At 47.5% G+C, this 18,723-nt stretch overlaps 1 protein-coding gene across 9 annotated transcripts in view; it reads right to left on the minus strand.

Annotated features, from left to right (window-relative positions):
* Window positions 1-210: 210 nt before the first annotated feature.
* The window catches only part of LOC135899850 (arginine-glutamic acid dipeptide repeats protein-like), a 75,446-nt gene continuing 56,933 nt past the window's right edge, over window positions 211-18,723 (minus strand). For 6 of the 9 annotated variants that reach the window (XM_065429236.1, XM_065429234.2, XM_065429237.1 and 3 more), the window contains 2 exons: window positions 17,469-17,641; window positions 211-4,349 (listed from right to left, as the gene is read on the minus strand). In XM_065429236.1, coding sequence (XP_065285308.1) covers window positions 4,202-4,349; window positions 17,469-17,641 — 321 coding nt within the window. In that variant the 3' untranslated portion in view covers window positions 211-4,201. Of the gene's footprint in view, window positions 4,350-6,205; window positions 6,431-17,468; window positions 17,642-18,723 lie in introns of all 9 variants that reach the window. The other 3 variants (XR_011512190.1, XR_010563737.1, XM_065429235.1) reach the window with 3 other exon arrangements.

An 18,723-nucleotide genomic window follows, 5' to 3' on the forward strand; every position in this document is an offset into this window, starting at 1 on the left:
CGCGGAGGAAGAAAGGCAGGGGACACGGCCACAGTTATTTACATCGATTGGCAATAAATACACAAACAATGAAAGCATTTGCAGGCACTACGGAGGCAGCTGGGCAACTTGGAAAAGATGCTTGGAAACAAAAAAAGGGGAAAAGCAAACCTCTCAACTCCAAAGGGAGTTCTTGGAGGACAGTGACATATTTCGGGGAAGGTGCGCATGTCTGAATGAGCACATTTATCATTTATTTACACAAAAAACAACATTTTGCTGAAGTTCCGTGGCATTGCACATGCCGGTCGGTGACTGACCTTGCCACATTTTTTTTTTTTTCTGAAACTGCCCACTTGTTGCCTTTTCGATTAAGGCTACGAGCGATGACAAAAAAATGAAGTGTGAGGGATGGGACAGTCTGTACAGATGCAGTTCGTATCTTCGTGTGTTCGCTTCCCGGCTCTCCCGCTTCCAAAGCTCGGGAGGTCTGCAACGAGGAAAGCCTTTTTTTTTTTGCTCTTGTACTGTGGCGGTTGATGACTTTTTTTTTTGCATTGTTCTTGTAGTAGTTGTAGTAGCGGTAGTAGTTAGTAGTTGGTGATGGGTAGCCTGTCTTTGCACTAACTTTTGTTTAAAAAGTTTTGCGAAGGAGTTGTGTGTGTTTTTTAAAAGTGCATTCGTTGGGGGAACACCCACATTTGCATACAATTGCATTCCTAGTGATACGCGCGACACAGGTTGGCACGCACTACATGACAACAAAAGCATGCACGTGTTGCAGATGCCAGAGAAATATCCATCTAGCAATTTTTATATATATGTATATAAAGAAAAGAAGAGACAAAACAAACAACTTGACAGACCACCCACTGGTACAGTGAAAAGTTGCATTTTCTTTCCTTTCTTTCCTCTTGCAAGTTGGCTAGTATGTACAGGGAGCGCTATCTCATAACTATGTTACATGAACAATGCGTGGCTGGCCCATGAAACTCTTGCAAAAAAAAAAAAGTTACAAAATAAGATTAATTTATCCCTTTTCTTTTAAACGTAAATATACTACCATGCTAAACATGTTATGTTAAACACAAAAACAGCACAATAAGGCCCTTTTAAGAGGTCAGTTGCCATCAACACCCCCATGCCACCAAATTGAAAATGGCGCACGTTTTTCATTGTCTGTGGATAGAATCCAGCGGGTGTTGTGTGCCGTCTGCCACTTCGGACACATTGAACAACATCCACACGCTAACTGCGCTGATCGCCTCAAAGCCAGGCGTACTGCCCAAAATTACTCTCAAATGACCGTGAAAGAAAATTGATATCCACCCGACTGCAGCACGAAGCTACAAAAGAAATGCATATGGATTTCTCGGAAACAAACCTTCATGGCTGAACAATGATTCATTACTGGTCCAGGGAACTTTCACTGCAAAATCAATATGGGTTTCCTTCATAGCGAAATGCTACAGTCGGATGGATGACAATTTTTACGTTTCGTGAACCTTTCTCCGCCTTTGCTGATTTGCCATATCCAATGTCCCTGTGCTTCGAATCGTCAATCAATTCGGCCTCACTTTGCAACTGCTAGCCTCCCGGTTGTGGATGGTAAATGCCATGAAAAGGCGTCGGTCCCGGGTTCAATCCGTGGACCAGGGTGAAGCTTTCTTTCTAAAGAACTCATACGGGCTTCCTTTATAGCATTGCGCGACAGTCAGGTGGATGAGAATTTCGCCCTTTCAAGAACCCTTCTGCACCTTATGGTCTTCCGCCAAACTGACTTGCCACATTCGACCAACCGTATCTTACAAACCTTTAAAAAAATTATATCTTTTAAAAAATCAGCCAGCCACTAGTCGGGCTTCCTCCAAAAATCTTGCAAGAACACTCACACACACACATACATGGCACCAGAAGAATTGCTTTTGCACAGATACAAAATAAGCACATCTGAACAGGCACACACATACAAGCCAAGAAAAAAAAAAAAAACAAACCTTATTTTCAATTACCTATTATACCACACCGCTCACTTGCGAGCCCTTTTCACCAGCTCATTCAGTACGGAGCGAAGGCTACCACATTAACAGGAGAAGGAACACGAGGTCGGGGAGGGGAGCCATTGCATGATGTGAAAACTTAAAAAACGTCTGTGGTCCTAACTAACACTGGGCGAGGTGAATAATAAAACTGTTCGCAACAACTGGCGGCACAACAAGTTTGCAGGAGGAATAATAAAATGCCGCAATGTGGGGCCAGAGCATCTTGTAGCCTTGCGAGAAAGGAAAGGCAGGTTCTCTTTCTTGACTAGTAAAAAACCTCTACATGCAAAGTGTCCACAAAAAAGAAATACAAACAACCTCTGCAAAATGAGGTGCTGTGCCGACTGCTGTTTTCACATAAAAACAAACTTGATACTTACGTACTTTAAAATATTAAAAAGTAATGCTTGCAAAAGGGCAGAATAAACACTTTACAGGACAAGTTCAGTACCTACACATGAAAGAGAGCCAAAGGTATCTTTTTTTTTCCCGGAACAGGAAAACAATCGTCAATGAAAAGTGTGTGCGTGCACACACACGCGCACATATATATAATATATAACACATCTGTTTGTGTACATACATGTAGAAAATAACTTTATGAGAATAAACAAGAAATAAACACACCACCTTTTTATCCTTTTGGGTTTCGAGGAATGACTCAACTTGCCTCTGTCACAAAGAAACACAAGTCCTTGCCAGAGTGATCAGATTCAAAGACACGCTGCAGGCTGGGATGACACAACCTCATTTTGTCCTCGTGAGGGGTGGGGTGCGGAAGATTGAAAAATGCCATCGCATAGGGAAGTGGGGGGGTTGAAGATCGTTGTAGCAGCAGCAGCTGCAGTTTGCAAACACACACTGGGCCACCGTCGAGGAGGTTATATGATGTGCCCCCTTTTGCACCTTGTCACATACTTCTCTCTAGATTGTGGTAAACCAGTGCATATTGACTTGGAGAGCGCAAGAAGGTGCAGACTAGTGCTATATATATAAAGCAAAACCTTTTTGTAATATCTCTGGCACGGCACATCCCTTATCATGTTAAACCCGATCAAATCATTATTCCAATGGAAAAAAAAAAATAACACTACATAGTGAACTGCCACAGCAGAGAAGCTTGAGTCGATGGTTATGCATGCGTTATGAGCTGGGCGTTTTCATTCCCTATCTCGAGGTCGCTGAATTGTTTGGGGGTCTGAAAGTCCCGTTTCCTTCAAGACATTTATGTGTAAAGGTCGTTTTGTAGAATTTTGATTTAAACTACTATGCTCCTTCTTCAATACTTTAGTACTCCCTGGCTGTCCAAGCACACACTGGTGCAGCCGAGTCCGCAGCAGCTAGCCACTGAGCTACCACGATTGGTGAAGGGCTAACAGCACTGAAATCGTTAAAAGCAATTCAATCGCCTGTACCAAGTACTCTGAGCAACTTCCCTTGTTAGGTGAAGCTCCCGTTACGGCAAACACATCACCCAGAAAAATGTGCCAGAGTAACTAGAGATATTGTCCCGGTGTACCCCACTGCATCAAGTGTGCTTGATTATCCATAAATTTAACAATAATTAAATTATGGGGTTTTACATGTCAAAACCACGATCAGATTATGAGGCACGCCGTAGTGGGGGACTCCGGACCACCAATTTGGACCACCTGGGGTTTTTAAATGTGCGCCTAAATCTAAGTGCATGAGTGTTTTTGCATTTTGCCCCTATTTCCGGAAATGTGGCCGCCGTAGCCGGGATGTGATCCTGCGACCTCATGCTTAGCAGCCCAACACCATAGCCACTAAGCGACCGTGGTGGGTGTCCATAAATTTAAGCTGGGAGCCCGTAACTTGTTTGATGACTTTCTCCACCTTACATCATGTTAATATGGGCTGGTTTACCACAATACAACACCAACTTCAACAAGGCGACACCTTGTGCAGTTCTCTCTTAAGCTTAGGTCATAAAAGCCTTGTATTCTGTGGAGAGTGAGAAGGTATGGGGTGGAAGAGTGGCCGGGTGACGGTTGTCACGGCGATTGCATTTCCCGTGCCGGCCTCTGCAGCTGCTGCGGTGGCGGCAGTGATGGCGGGTCGAGCCAGGTGAGAATACCGCCACCAGATAGGGGAAAGTTCGCAGGAACCATTGCGTCGGCAGCGGTGGCTGCGCTGTTGACGGCGTCTGCCCCGCCGCCTCAGTTGATGGGCGGCCGGCCACCGCGGGCAGCCTCCTCCAGTGTCCTGAGCTTCAGCTCCCGCTCCCGCTGCTGCTGTTGGCTGCAGCGACGAGCCGTGGCACTACAGTCACTGGACAAGTCTTGCCTTGGGACTGTGGGGCGCCACCTGACAACCCCCAGGAGATGACAAATCACTGGCACACCACTGTCGCGGCAAGATTACGTGCCCCCCCCCCCCCCACATCCCCACTATGCTACGTCCTTTACGCAACATCGTCAAGCTGACATGAGAAGGTATACACACATGAAAAGAAGGAAGGGTGACGACGTTTTACCACTGACCTCTAAAAGGACAAAAAAAGAGTCAGTATGCTACCCTTCTGCAATACTCACCACTCCTTCTGCTCCTTCCTCCCTCTGATAAAAACACTCTTATTGTGAGAAGAGGCTTGCTAAGCTAGGAAAGATGCAAAGAACAAAAGATGGCTGACTATGCCGCGTGGAAATTTGTGCATCAGCTTGGCATGACATCACAGACTTCGATGGCATCTGCTCAGGCTTAGCTGGCTTTCTGTCGGTAAAGAAACACTGCACTAGCTGCGTCCACATGGATGTGGTAAAAGCACATTGTATTAGTTTATTGTATCACACATACCCATACAAAATTGTCTAGATTATTGCACATTTTCCTCTCCAGCAAGCTAGCGCCATTTAGTGTCATATTTGAAAGTTTCCGCTCTATCTTGCGGCATCCTGGTTTTGCTGTTGCACTGCGAAATGCACCGCAAGTACCTGCAGGGTGTCGGCTACATTCCGTCAGGTTTTCCTTCATTTGTCCATATACACTAATTTACACGATGGTTATTTTGTGGAAACGTGCCGTACTGTATCAGGATAATAAACTTCCCAAGCGTGTCCGCAACATGACACGTCCAGTGATATTTGAAATCTGTGACACCACATTGCTGTGCGGGCGATGCGGTTCAGGTACAACGTTAAAGGAAAAACTTTGACAATTTTTTTTTTTGCCGTGGTCAACCTCTTGCTGCAAAACACTTTCAAATCCGTGATGTCACACTGACGTGCAGGCGATGTGTTTCAGAGGCAACATTAGAGTAATAACTTTGACCTTCATTTTATTTTCTTGCAGCAAAATGCCTTGAAATCCGTGATGTCATACTGACGTGCAGGTGATGTGGTTCAGGCACAATGTTATAAAAACTCTGACTTTCATTTTCTTTTATCATGCTCAACCTCTTGGAACAAAATTCACAAAAATTGAGTTCTGGAAGATTGCTTTATCAATTGAATGCGATTTGGGGTTTCTCTTAAACAAATAACACCTGGGAAGTACAGCTAAGTAACCTGAGAAGGCACCCAAGCAACGATGCATTCAGGCTTCCAAAGTGAACATTTTGCATGGCTCTGTTGTTTCCTTGCTGTTTGATGACATACAGTCATTCTAAATGCAAGTATGTACTGAGGGAAAGTAGAGGACATCACACAACTAGACCCCACCAAACGAAATACTAAAAACAAAAGCGTGTTTAAAAACAATAAGAAACAAAAAAAGAATGCGGAAACAATGTGTGTAACAAACTTGGCCACCCACTACTCCAATAAGCTACATCATCATACTTACAGTTGGCACTATTTTGATATGCTACCATCACAGTTCAAAGCCATCTGGGGAGTTAACACATTAAGTTACACTATCAAACAAACATTCTCAGCTTTCAAATTATGAGCAGTGATTGAGACACTACATGTGAATAGAGTGGATGATCCAAAGCTAGAGTGGAATACGCAGCTGCATGGCCAGTGCTCTAGCGCATGCAATGTGCCAGGTGCCGATTGATGACCAATGAGGTATAACATCTCAAGAAGCTGGGCAACGAGTATTGCACATGATCTATCGTAAGACATTCGAGTGTGCTGGTATGCGCAGGAAAATTTTCGCAAATGCAGCTACGGGTACAGTTGGAGAGCTGCTGGTTGAAGCTGACTTGCACTTCCATTTACCTTAGTCTGAATTTTCACGTAACTGTCTGGACACATCCGAGGCGAAGCTAGCACATGGTATCACAGCATCCAGTGCACAGGTGTTTGCCTCCACAAAGCTATGGGCTACTTGCAGCTCAGCCACACCCTCAGAAATTCTGAAGGCAGTTGCACTGTCAGAAAAAAGTGCTCCTCCCAAAGGACGTAAGCGAGTGAGTAACAGGAGGGGCCCCGGTGGAACAAGCCCTGAAAAAACCAAGGGGGGCGCGAGAAGTTGTACAGAGATCTGGCTGAAGAAACAGATTCGTTGATACAATCGTGGGAGCAATGTTTGGGCCATTACGGCTTTACTTTGCTAAAAAAGTGGTGCTAGGCTGGAGGAACTACTACATGTGATGTTGTTACGTGAAGTATCATACTTAAAAACACAAAGCAAACATTAGGCACTACCTTTGCTAAGCAAGTAACGCTAAACTGAGAAAACAAAAAGGGGGGAGGCGGGCAGAAAATCTTAAAAGGAATCGTAGTGCGATTATGATGTCAATAAAATTCACGAAAAAAGAAACTGCAACCTTTGCTTGTTAAATTTGTTGCTGTGCTAAAGCACTGCACAGGCCTGGGCCCGCCCGAAAGTCTCGGCTGTCTACAGCATTTTTCAGTGGGCCCAGGCCTAGGCCGAACTCGGGTTCACTCATTAAAGGGCCTAAGTCGTGCCTTTGAGCACACGAAAACATGTATTGCATGGTCGATAGCATTCTGTGCGAAGCTGAAGTGAAACAAGAGCTGGCTCTTAGTCTACGTTAGCACAGAAAATAGAAAAACAGATGGCCAAATTTTTTTTCTTTTCCACAAAAACGAACACTGTTTCCATGTAAGGAACAATTATACAAAAACACTGCTCTTCAAACCATTTCCCTGTTACCGTTTGTTATGGATGCATACAGCACGCCGTGATCCCCTGCGGAAGATTGTGATCGTATGATATGCTTTCCTGCTGCTAGATCCCGCGTAGAACAGTAGCTGCCCATTGCAGCAGCTTCCCGGCAATACTCGCCCACCCGTCTCACGTGAAAATGACGGCACATGCTCAGTTGCTTGTACTGGCAAATCTGCTGGCAGGATATTCACAGCTATCACCGCCAAACCTATTGTGATAGGCATCTTCACCTATATGTTTCACAGTGCATGGGGCGTAGTGCTGTTGGAAGCGTGCTACACGCTTTTACTAGCTGTTAAACCAAACGTGCCACCGTTCCCTGCTGCAGGCAACGCAATATGAGCATGACGTTTCGCTCCAGCAGCATCGCCCCACCAGTTTGATTTCATTTTGGTATCCTATCACCTACGCAAACAGCTCAACGCAGGGTGGCATCTCGTTTCGTGCCTGGTGCCGCAATGATTCATGCAACCCTTCGCATTACGTAGCTGTCAACTACAATTAAGTCTCACAGTATTTACTTACTTTGGATTGTACATTTCCTCTATTAGCAAGCTTTTTTTTTTCAAATTTATTCAAGAATGTATGAACGAGGTTCTACTGTATTCAATTCTTATAAGAGTCGAATATTCGACTCTTAAGATTGCAAAAAGAAAATGAAGTTACAAAATACGGCCCTTAGCTCATCACAGTTGCACATCTATGACAAGAAATAATAATAGCGCTCCGGTATTGGAACCATAAAGGGTTTCCTATTAAAATTACTAGAGAAAAACCTGGTGCTGTGATCATTACACTGCCATGGAAGTGATGGCTAGCACACAAATTTGTATAATCTTTGTACTTGTGGCTTCAGATCGCCCTGTGGTTTTAATTATCATGCTTACACTTTTCAGGATGCATGACAGCAATGAGTATCTACAAAGACGCATAATCATTGCAAACTGTTGCATCATTAATGCTCACTGCTGTGCCCAGAGAAATCCGTCAATTTGATCGAAAGTTCTTCTGCACCTTGTTGAACATTTCCATTGGAATTTTTCTGCTAGTGATGTCATGCACTATATGAAATGACAACTGAACTTTCACTATCACTGAACTGATCAAATTTGGCAATTTTTGGCAGATTGGGAAGTACGGAGAAATAAAACTTCATCTGGAGGTAACTTTGAAGATAGCCTCCTGTGGCCCTAGCACTTTAAGAAAACGACGCAAAACTTGCGCTTTGGTTGACTCAGCAATCTAATTTTGAAGTGACAGTAGCAGTGAAGACACATAAGCTTCCGTCGAGCTGTCCAATTTTCTGATCCGACGTTTACGCTGTTTAACGATGTCTCTACAAACAACGGTAGATGCTCATGAGTGCACGCTATTCTGATAATAGTGTTCAGCTAATATAGAGTGCCATTTTATTGTTCCCCCTGTGGGTTACTTTTATCCATCATCGTTTTGACAGTGTATGTACATATTATTATGAGCAATTCTCCCCATCGTATGGAGTTTTCACGCACACAAGAGCTGGAGTGTCAATTTCAGACCTACCTTTGGCCAAAGCTTGACTAGCTTTTACATTTTGAACATTGCCTGTGCAAATGCCCTTATTCAGTACTGTACAATGTTGTGCAACACTCCACATTACTGTGCACACTACTGTACAGTACTGTACAGCAACTCAACAAAGCACGTGGAGGCTACCGCACCAGTTGAACATGCACTAGTCAAGCTTTCTTGCACAGGAAAGCTGATCGAACACATTAATCAAGTATGAGGAGGCTTCTGCATGCTTCCTGCATTGACCATAGCTTCACGAGCCTAAAGAATGCAGTAAAAAGCGAACCAGGTGCCTGCTGCAATGAGTGAAAGCAAGTGCTCCCTGCACAATAGGAACTTACCCAATTTCACATTTTTTCCACGCATAGCATGGGCATCACTATGGCTAGTATTCATGCCAATAAATCTACGAGATAATATTTATTTCACACGGTCTGACTTGAGTAAGCTGAGAACAGGATCTGGGCACATACTTGGTACATTTAAAATTTCAAAATCAGGGAGAGGCTTTCATCCTGCAGTGGACATAAAATAGGCTGATGATTTATGCTAAAAATAGCTAATTATTACTTCCTTTCATGTTCCTTGAGACACTTCCTTGAAGTTTCACATACCACTACTCAAAAACTGTCTGAGCAATCATTACTTCTCTACATCCACATTCGGGGCACCAGTGATCAGGGTATAATTTTTTTATAACAGTAAAAGCTGCGACTGCTACATCTTGAAAGGAAGCATTAGAACATAAAAGCAACAAAAATAAGCACATTTCTAGCAGTAAAACAATATATAACAGAAAATTTTGTTGAAAAAAGTCAATCTGTGAAATCAACAAGTCGTTTCAAGCCAGAAGGGTGATGTTTGGGCAAGTCCCATCAAATGTGGGGATCGCAAAATGGCTGCACTTGCAACTTGAAACTCTGTTAAACACAATGGTAGCAGACAACTTTCTGTGGCAATGAAGAAAGAGCTCATGAGGCATGGTGAACATGTGACAGCGCTCCTATAAATAGTCCCAGAGTCTCATTTGTGTTTAGGCAGGGGAACAGAAAACATAAAACAGCATTTATATTGAAGACATAAAATACACCACTTTATGTTACCATATTTTGCACTTGCACGTGACAGAGTAAAGGCTCAATAATTCTAATTCCACGGGTATGCTATGAAAATTCCAATTATACAAAATCCGAACTAATGAAAGCCAGTGGAAAAAAAAAAAAAAAAACGCTCAATTAGGGATGTATATAATCCAACGTAGTGTGAGCGCGTGCACACGCTACGTCACGTTGGCGAGAACAACTTTTATAGTTTGAAGCACTGGTGCAGCCAACCTAACTAGACGTGGCTAACGCAGCCCGGCGTGCCTGATGTCGAGATGGCTCTTGCTCCATCTACGCGTTGTGGGAGTTCCTTCGGTCTACCGGGGTGCAGTCGTTGCTGTGCCTAAGGCTCCGGACTTATTCGCCATTGCGAGGAAAACCTCTCCCAAATGCCTGCCCCTCGACCCGCGCGCCGTTTTCGCCGGGCGCCGCGGCCGCGTCCCCCGCGACGTCATGCTACGCGGCCCTGCGATTGGGTCGTGGGGCGTGACGTAGGGAAGAAGCCCCGACTGGGGACGATCGCGGTGCGCGGGAGAGTCGTGCTGCGAGAGGGACGAGCGCCGGTCACGAGAGGCAAGCTGCAAGGTACGTGAGCGACCAGCTATTTGTGTCCCCAACGCCCCGGCCTGGGGACGTTCACGTGCTTTGTTAGCTTGCGTAAGTGTGACTTGCTGAGTGGCTTTGCGTTCCGCCCTTGCGGTAGCCGCAGGCGCTCAGTGCATCACATCTTGCGTGTCCGAACCGTCGCAGACCATTGTCGGTGACGGGAAGCGCTAGGTAGCGTTTGCGAACGCATTTCGGCCCGCACGCGTAAACCATTGTTCGACGCGGCCTGTAACCCGCCTTCCTCGCCATCGGGAACCGCGGGCGCCGAGTGTACTCCGTGTGTTTGGGTGCAGTCTGGTACATGTTGGCCATTGGTGATCAATAAACGCCTTAACTGTCCTGGACGCCGTGTGTTCCTTGGGAGAGCGCCCATGCGTACGGCCAGAGCCGTCCAGGTCTTTCGGCTCGGTGCTCGAACCTGCGGTGGGTCTATCGCCGTGCACCGTCGTGCCGCGTCGTGGGGCTCCACTTCTCGGGGGCCACTTGGCGACGCCGTGCGCGGAGACGTACTGTGAGCCCACATTTTGGCGCCAGAGGGAGACCGTCTTCGGGTCCCCACCTATAGAGGAGACTGCGGTAAAAGAGGTTTTCGGCGTTGTACAGCCGGGCGGTGGCGAGAGTTCTCCATCAGTGGGGGAAATAGTTGTAAACGAGCCAAAGGGGAGCGTTGTGAATAGATCGACCGGCACTGGTGGTAACTTAACCGTTCATGACTGTGCCTTTAATGAACACGATGTCACCGCGCATGATGTTCTCGCACGGGTGCAGAAGGAGTTAGCCGCAGAAAGACGCGGCTGTCTTTCCCGCGTACCACGACACCGGAGAACGAGGCCTTTGCAGTATCTCCAAAAGGAAGTAATGGAACCGGCTCTCACTCTAGAGGGACCGCGATTATTTTCAGCCGAGAAGAGCTCCTAAAGGCCCAGCAGGAGGATTCATTTTGCAAGGAAATTTCTGGTAGAGTAGCGGAAACGGAGCGCCGTAACGTTGCTGGTGTTGCAACGAGCGCAGAAGTACCCGGGCCAGCTTTTATTGCTGGTACTTCCGAAGATTCCTACCTGCTGGACCACGATGGGCTCGTGCTTAGATATATCGCTACCGAGGATGAATCAATTAACCCGTTTAAGGTGGTGATACCGAAAAGTCTGAGGCGCGCACTTTTGCACTACGCTCATGATGAACCGCTGGCTGGACACCTCAGTGGCTCTAAGGTCTTTGCAAGACTCAGCCACACTGTCACCTGGCCCGGTATGAAGCGTGACGTTTTCCGTTATTGCCGGACTTGTCACGTCTGTCAGACGGTGAAATCTCGCGGTGGCCGTCCGCCGGGTTTAATGAAGCCGATCGACAGTCAGCGGCCTTGGCAGTTTGCTGCCTGCGACTTAATTGGGCCTTTTCCAAAGAGTAAACAGGGCTTTCAGCGCCTTTTGGTAGTGGTCGATCACTTTACAAAGTGGGTGGAGCTATTTCCGCTCCGCAAGGTGACGGCTCGGGCAGTGTTGGATAAGCTAATGGAAGTTTTCACACGCTTTGGATTTCCGGAGCGTTTGATTACTGACAATGCGTCTTACTTCACTTCTCGGGTGTTTCGTGAGACGTGTACATCCCTTCAGATCGAGCATCGCCTCACATCGCCCCATACCAAAGCCGTCGCGGGCACTTGGTCGGCGGCCACCTCTTCATCGCCTGGAGCTCCCTGCCGAACGAGCGCTGCGAATCCGGGGACGTCTTGCCGTTCTATTTTGTACGTTGGGTTCATTAACTTTTTTTTAATGTTTATTTGTTAGCGTGTGTCTCTGTGCGTGTGTGTGTATGTTTCTGTGTTGGTGTTTTCCCTCTGAGTTATATGGTTGTACACGATTTTCACTGGGCTTGTTGTACGTGTTAAATAATTGTGCTATTAGTGTATTTACCCTGGTTGTATCGTTCTCGTTTTCTTTAATATGTGTTTAAGGGCTGGAACGGAGGCAGGAGGTTAGCCGTCCTTGCAATATCTAGTGCTGGCTGATACAGGGGACTTTTCCTTTGTGTTACATGCCGCCGGCTTATTTCTCAGCTGGTAGGGACATTTAAGGGGAGAGGGATGTGGGAGTTCCTTCGGTCTACCGGGGCGCAGTCGTTGCTGTGCCTAAGGCTCCGGACTTATTCGCCATTGCGAGGAAAACCTCTCCCAAATGCCTGCCCCTCGACCCGCGCGCCGTTTTCCCCGGGCGCCGCGGCCGCGTCCCCCGCGACGTCATGCTACGCGGCCCTGCGATTGGGTCGTGGGGCGTGACGTAGGGAAGAAGCCCCGACTGGGGACGATCGCGGTGCGCGGGAGAGTCGTGCTGCGAGAGGGACGAGCGCCGGTCACGAGAGGCAAGCTGCAAGGTACGTGAGCGACCAGCTATTTGTGTCCCCAACGCCCCGGCCTGGGGACGTTCACGTGCTTTGTTAGCTTGCGTAAGTGTGACTTGCTGAGTGGCTTTGCGTTCCGCCCTTGCGGTAGCCGCAGGCGCTCAGTGCATCACATCTTGCGTGTCCGAACCGTCGCAGACCATTGTCGGTGACGGGAAGCGCTAGGTAGCGTTTGCGAATGCATTTCGGCCCGCGCGCGTAAACCATTGTTCGACGTGGCGTGTAACCCGCCTTCCTCGCCATCGGGAACCGCGGGCGCCGAGTGTACTCCGTGTGTTTGGGTGCAGTCTGGTACATGTTGGCCATTGGTGATCAATAAACGCCTTAACTGTCCTGGACGCCGTGTGTTCCTTGGGAGAGCGCCCATGCGTACGGCCAGAGCCGTCCAGGTCTTTCGGCTCGGTGCTCGAACCTGCGGTGGGTCTATCGCCGTGCGCCGTCGTGCCGCGTCGTGGGGCTCCACTTCTCGGGGGCCACTTGGCGACGCCGTGCGCGGAGACGTACTGTGAGCCCACAGCGTTCATCGCGCCGACTGCACCGACCCACAGTGCATGGCGCGGCAAAAAAAAAAACATGCTCACACTGCTTCGCCAACAGTCACAGGCAGTTGTTCAAAGCGGCGCGCGGGTTGGGGATTGTTCTGCGCGTGCTTTGAAGAGAACAGCCGATAACGTGTGTGCGTTGTAGTCTGGAGGGAATGGCGTTTCGGCTGGTGCAGGGCAAGCGCCGTAGCGTGACTGCGCGCATGCGGCGCACGTTGGCACGCGCCGCAGGAACAAGAGCTGCACTCTAAAATGCGCTCTCGAAACACATCACAACCTGCTGCAATGTTTTGGTCTCTGGTGTACTTTCGTAGATGCACCGGCTGTACACTGCTGAGTTCCAGTGTACGCAAAGGTGGCGTTGAAACACGTATCCCAGCGATGCTTTCCATTTAGTAATAGCCACGAATCTCAAAAGCTATGCTTTTTGGTTCTGCAAGTGCTGATAAACATCACGCCTGCTGTGTGAGACGCTTCTCGGCAGAGCCCCTTCGTAGATAGAGAGCATAACCTCCAAGATGTGACATAAAAGAAAGAACGAAAAACAATGACGCACTTTCGCCCGAAAGGGGGAGCATCGATTGCGATAGCAAATTAGGATAGTAGTAAGGATAGTACTTTTGTCGGCCATATCAACTTGTAAACATTCGCTTGCTAACTAAAATTCTAAGCATGGCGTCAGTATGCACAGCAAACATGAACACACCACACCCGACTACGGACACTTGCTGTCAAAATGCTGGCGCGAGAAGACGCGCCAACAGCAGCGAGCGAAGTGACATTTGTGCTGTCTACCGCTTCAACGCAAAGTGAGCGCCGAGAACACACAGCCCGCACAAGGCTAAGAGCTGCCACATGCGCAGTTGCAGGCGGAGAGAACCCACTCCTCCTGGCGCCTCGCAACATTGGATGCCTCGTGCATGAGGGAAGACAGCGTGCTTCCTCTTTGCCTTCGTCTCTTTCGCACGGACGAGATTGAGCCACAATCGTCTAAAGCCCCTTAAAACATTGTCGAGACACTCTCCTGCTCCGCCTTCACTCCTCCTCGCTATACTACAGTAGAACCCCGCTGTTACGTTCCTCACTGCTGCGTTTTCCCGGCTGCTACGTCGTTTTCATCCGGTCCCGGCATAGCTTCCATAGGATACAATGTATAAGGAACCCCGCTGTTACGTTGTAGCTGTGAAAACGTTCCCGCATGGTACGTCGCAACTTAGCACCCCCCAACTGCCTGAGCTAAACTAGGAAGCGTGTTCCAACCGCCATTTTGGATTTTGACGAGTTTTGGCTGGGCTTGGCCGGGCTTGGCTATGGAACTGGCTGCAAGAAGCCGCACGCCAGTTCGAGAGGCCGCCACTAAGTGGCCATTCGTGAAAAATGCTCTCACTATCATCACTGTGATTACGGTCACCGCATCGTTGTTGGACGTGTTGACCCACGGAGGAAGGAAACTCAGGAGAGGTCCTGACTTCATTCTTTGTGAAGCTAAAGTGAAACCGGAAGTTGGCGTTGCTGGTGGCGTTGCTGCGCCTACCGGGCCAGCTCTCCTCTCTTGTTTACATTTCTCCCACGCCGCGCTGCGCGCAACCGGGCTGCTCGGACGCGCGCGCTCCGCAGCAATACTAAACAATCGTTAGCACGTCAGCATGATTACGCCAAAGAGGGCAAAATTTCCCGCGGATATTCCTTCGTCCGTTGCCATTGCCGTGACGCGGTGACGACGAGGAGCACGAGCCGCATGGTGCCGGGGAGTTGCCGAATCGTAGCTATGGAGAAGCCGTCGCGGCTCTGGACCTCCTCCGCAGGTACGTCGCACCTCACGGCGACGCTGACAGCAATGCGGCCTTCCAGGCTATTGAGAAACGTGTGGCGATTTTTAGCGAGCGAAATAAATGGCAAGCCGCCATTATATACTTTTTAAAGTCCTAAGCGCACTCTGTGGAAATAAATTGTCTATAGTTGAAGCTGCATTTTTTCATTCATTTTCGGAGCTTTCCTCACTGTTGCGTTTTCCCGGCTGCTACGTTCTTTTTCCCCGATCCAGTGAAAAACGTATAAACGGGGTTCCACTGTACATCTCTTTCAAGCTCCCTCCTCGACCATGGCGCCACCTGGCACCATGGACCATGGCACGAGCGTAGCGGATGACCGTTCGCAGAGTGAATGCACGCATAGCAAGGTGGTGCGCTTTAGGCGTTCGCATTAACTTTTAGCTCCGAGTAACTTCGTGTACAGCATAGAATTTCTATGTGGACGGTTATACCAAGTCAGTGACGGCAGCTTTTTCTTCCTGTTTTGGTATTTATTTATATTTAATGTATCTGAGTGAGCGCTGACGCTGTGCCATGATGACTGCAAATGTATCGCATGCGCTACAATGAGGTACGCAACATCTGTCAAGTGAGTGTCGAAAGACGCTGTTGCGAATGGTTGTAACTAAGACGTATTCGATCGAATGCCAACATCCTGACCTCCAGCAAGCTCTCAGTAGCCTAAATAATCTGTGCCGTCCTTACCATGTGAATTTGCGGCGCATCTCAGCTATGACGCACAAAGGCTGACAAAGGGCACAAATGATCGCTGCTCTGAAGGTTCGAAAGAGTATTACAAGCTACAGTGCTGGCAATGTGCGTGCTTGCCAATCTTCTGAGCATACGCAAAGGCTCAAAGGTGGGCGATGGTGCTATTATGTTTCTCGTGCCTAGAAGTCGACAGAAATACGCACGGCCAATCATGTCGAGATTCTGCGTATATAGACAATGAAATCAGTTTTTTACTATTTGTTTGTGAAGCGGTAATGCGGTTACAGCACTTATTCAGGCTCAAACAAGTGCACAATTTTTTCAGGTTAGTGACTCATCACGAATAACATTTCATTGTGCGTTAGCTCATCTGTTCATGAAGTGGCGTAGCAGCATATTGGAATTTATGCTGCTATGCTGCTACAGACCTGGCATGCCAGCTTTTTTATTCAAAGAGCCATTTGACAATTTCGCATTAAAAGAAAGCAGCATATTTGTGCCACGAACACCAAAATACAGCGCAAGGCTTATTCTGCAGCCAGAAATTTGGGGGGAAGAAAATATTGTTATTTTTTTTGTACTAACATGGTACATTTTAATTTGATTGGCAAATGTGAAACCTTTGATACGATCAATCTATGCTGATCCTATATCAGCTCTGAGAAACCAGACACCTTGACACAGTACCGTATTTGCCCAATTCTTACGCGCAGCCAGCTTTTGCGGGCTTAAAGTAAGAAATTAGAAGTGCAACTGAATGTAACATGCTGGCGATTTATAGAAGAATAATATAGCATGTCGCCCACCTATTTGCAGTCACTCACTCTCTCACAAACAAACACACACGCACGCACACACGCACACGCACACACACACACACACAAAATGGAAACGGAAGGGAACCTTTTTTTAAGGGAGCCTTCGTAATGAAAGTGGCATGTCGTCACTGCCATTTGTGCCTCATTGGCCACGATACCATGTAAACAGCGGTTGTATGCTTGAGCAATTACTTTTACTGATACTGCTATCAGTTTTATGAGACTGAATTGCACTTGTTGAAGTATGTGACCGACAACATTCCTGGTACTGTGTGCAGGAAGCAAATTTGGCACAGCGCGAAAAAAGGTTGTGGCCCTATACGCCGCACATCTGGTGCCGAGTCGAGTGAAACCTCGCAGAAGTGATAGTATCTTTGAAAGTTATTGACCGAGCATACACCACACACTAGGTCTATAACCATGGCTAGATTGTAGTTGAGCACGAGACGTGGCCACAGCCCATTCACAAAAATGTGCTCTGTCGACATCTTTGTGATGGCCACAGCCAACTGGTAGGCTATTGCCGACGCAGCAAACACAGTTTTGGTTTCGTATCCAACTGTAACGCGCAGGCAATTTTCGGACCCATATCCTGGGAAAAACGGAGCATGTTAGATTCAGGTAAAAGAAGTAACACGTGCTGGAGCTCTGTCCCAGTAGCTTTTCTTTCATTGCCACAAAAAGTCATCGGCGAGTCTGCAGTACTTTAGTCATTTTCGTACAAGAACTGGCCTCGCCAGAATCGAGCAGCGAGAATGTCTCCGTGCCAATTCCACGATGATTTGAGACTGGTAGTGGAGCTGCTTACCGTAGGAACTCCTCATGCTGGGGCAGCAGCTGCGCGGCCGAGGCCTGGTGGGCCGAGGCCGCGTGAGCTGCCCCCAGGGCACTCAGGTGGGCCAGTCGCTCGCGCTCGAGCAGGAACTGCCTCTGCAGCTGCTCTTGCTGCTGCTGGGCGGCCGCCACTTGGGCTGCATTGATCTGCACAGGAAGGGTGGACCACAACATCAAAGTTGGACAAAGTTGGGGAAGGCACAACAAAAGCAGAGTGCTAAATAAGGCAAAAAAAAAAAAACCTTATGCAGATTCGACAAACTGTGGAGATGAATGGTACGTGGAGTGTTTTGCGGGTAAGCTGGTAATCCAGCCTTGTTAGGGGTTGCGCAAAGTGTTTCCAGATGACGCAGTGTGGGTACGCAAGAGACGTAGACCTTCTTCAAGCAATCCCACTGTGCACCACGGGCGCACAATGCACTAGTGGGAAAGAGATACGTCGAGCGAACAAGCTCATTTGGCTGCAAGCCACCTGTTTGATGTGTTAGCACTGTGGCAATATGAAAGAAAAAGATTGAAAGAGAATAAGGCACCGTTTCGTTCCTGAAACTTTTCACGACTTAAAAGGGGGGGACGTGGCTTTGAAAATCAACTTCCTTATTTCTTCATGGATTTTCATGAAAATTGGCACAAATGTATAGAATGTCTCTTTCATCCTTCCATAAAAGGTCAAAGCGATATCTTGAGAAGATTTTATTCAATTTTATTCAGCAGAATTTTTCGCCCTCTTACTTTCTGGAGTGCCTGGGGAACTTAAAAAACATGACAGAAGGCTTGTTAAGTATTGACTGCATAGCTAAATGCATGCTGAAGGTCGTGACATTCTTGCATATTTTTTTCGCTACACAAATTTTTTTGGAGTGCCAGATTTTGTGTTGCCTTCACATCAAGCACACTTTCGGGGTAGACGAATAACCATATCGTAAACTTACAAAGAGTCAAGATAAGAAAGCGAGGATGTCACAATCTTCACTGCAGCCCAAGGAACGTGACCAAAAAAACGGAGTCAAAATATGTTAAACGGTAACAAAGAAATCAGCTCCAGAAACTGAGCAGAAAGGCAGAAAAACAGTTTTGAGAAAACAGCTCTCAAAGTTTCACCTTCTCTTCAGTTCTCTAAAAGGCACCAAATTTGTAGCCTTTCGGGTCTTTTGTGAGGTGGGGCTTCTTGTACATGTGGCCTCTGGTCTGGCGTGCTTCCCCCCCCCCTTTTTTTTTCTTTTTATAGG

The sequence above is a fragment of the Dermacentor albipictus genome, chromosome 2 (assembly GCF_038994185.2).
Source record: "Dermacentor albipictus isolate Rhodes 1998 colony chromosome 2, USDA_Dalb.pri_finalv2, whole genome shotgun sequence".
Lineage (NCBI taxonomy): Eukaryota > Metazoa > Arthropoda > Arachnida > Ixodida > Ixodidae > Dermacentor > Dermacentor albipictus.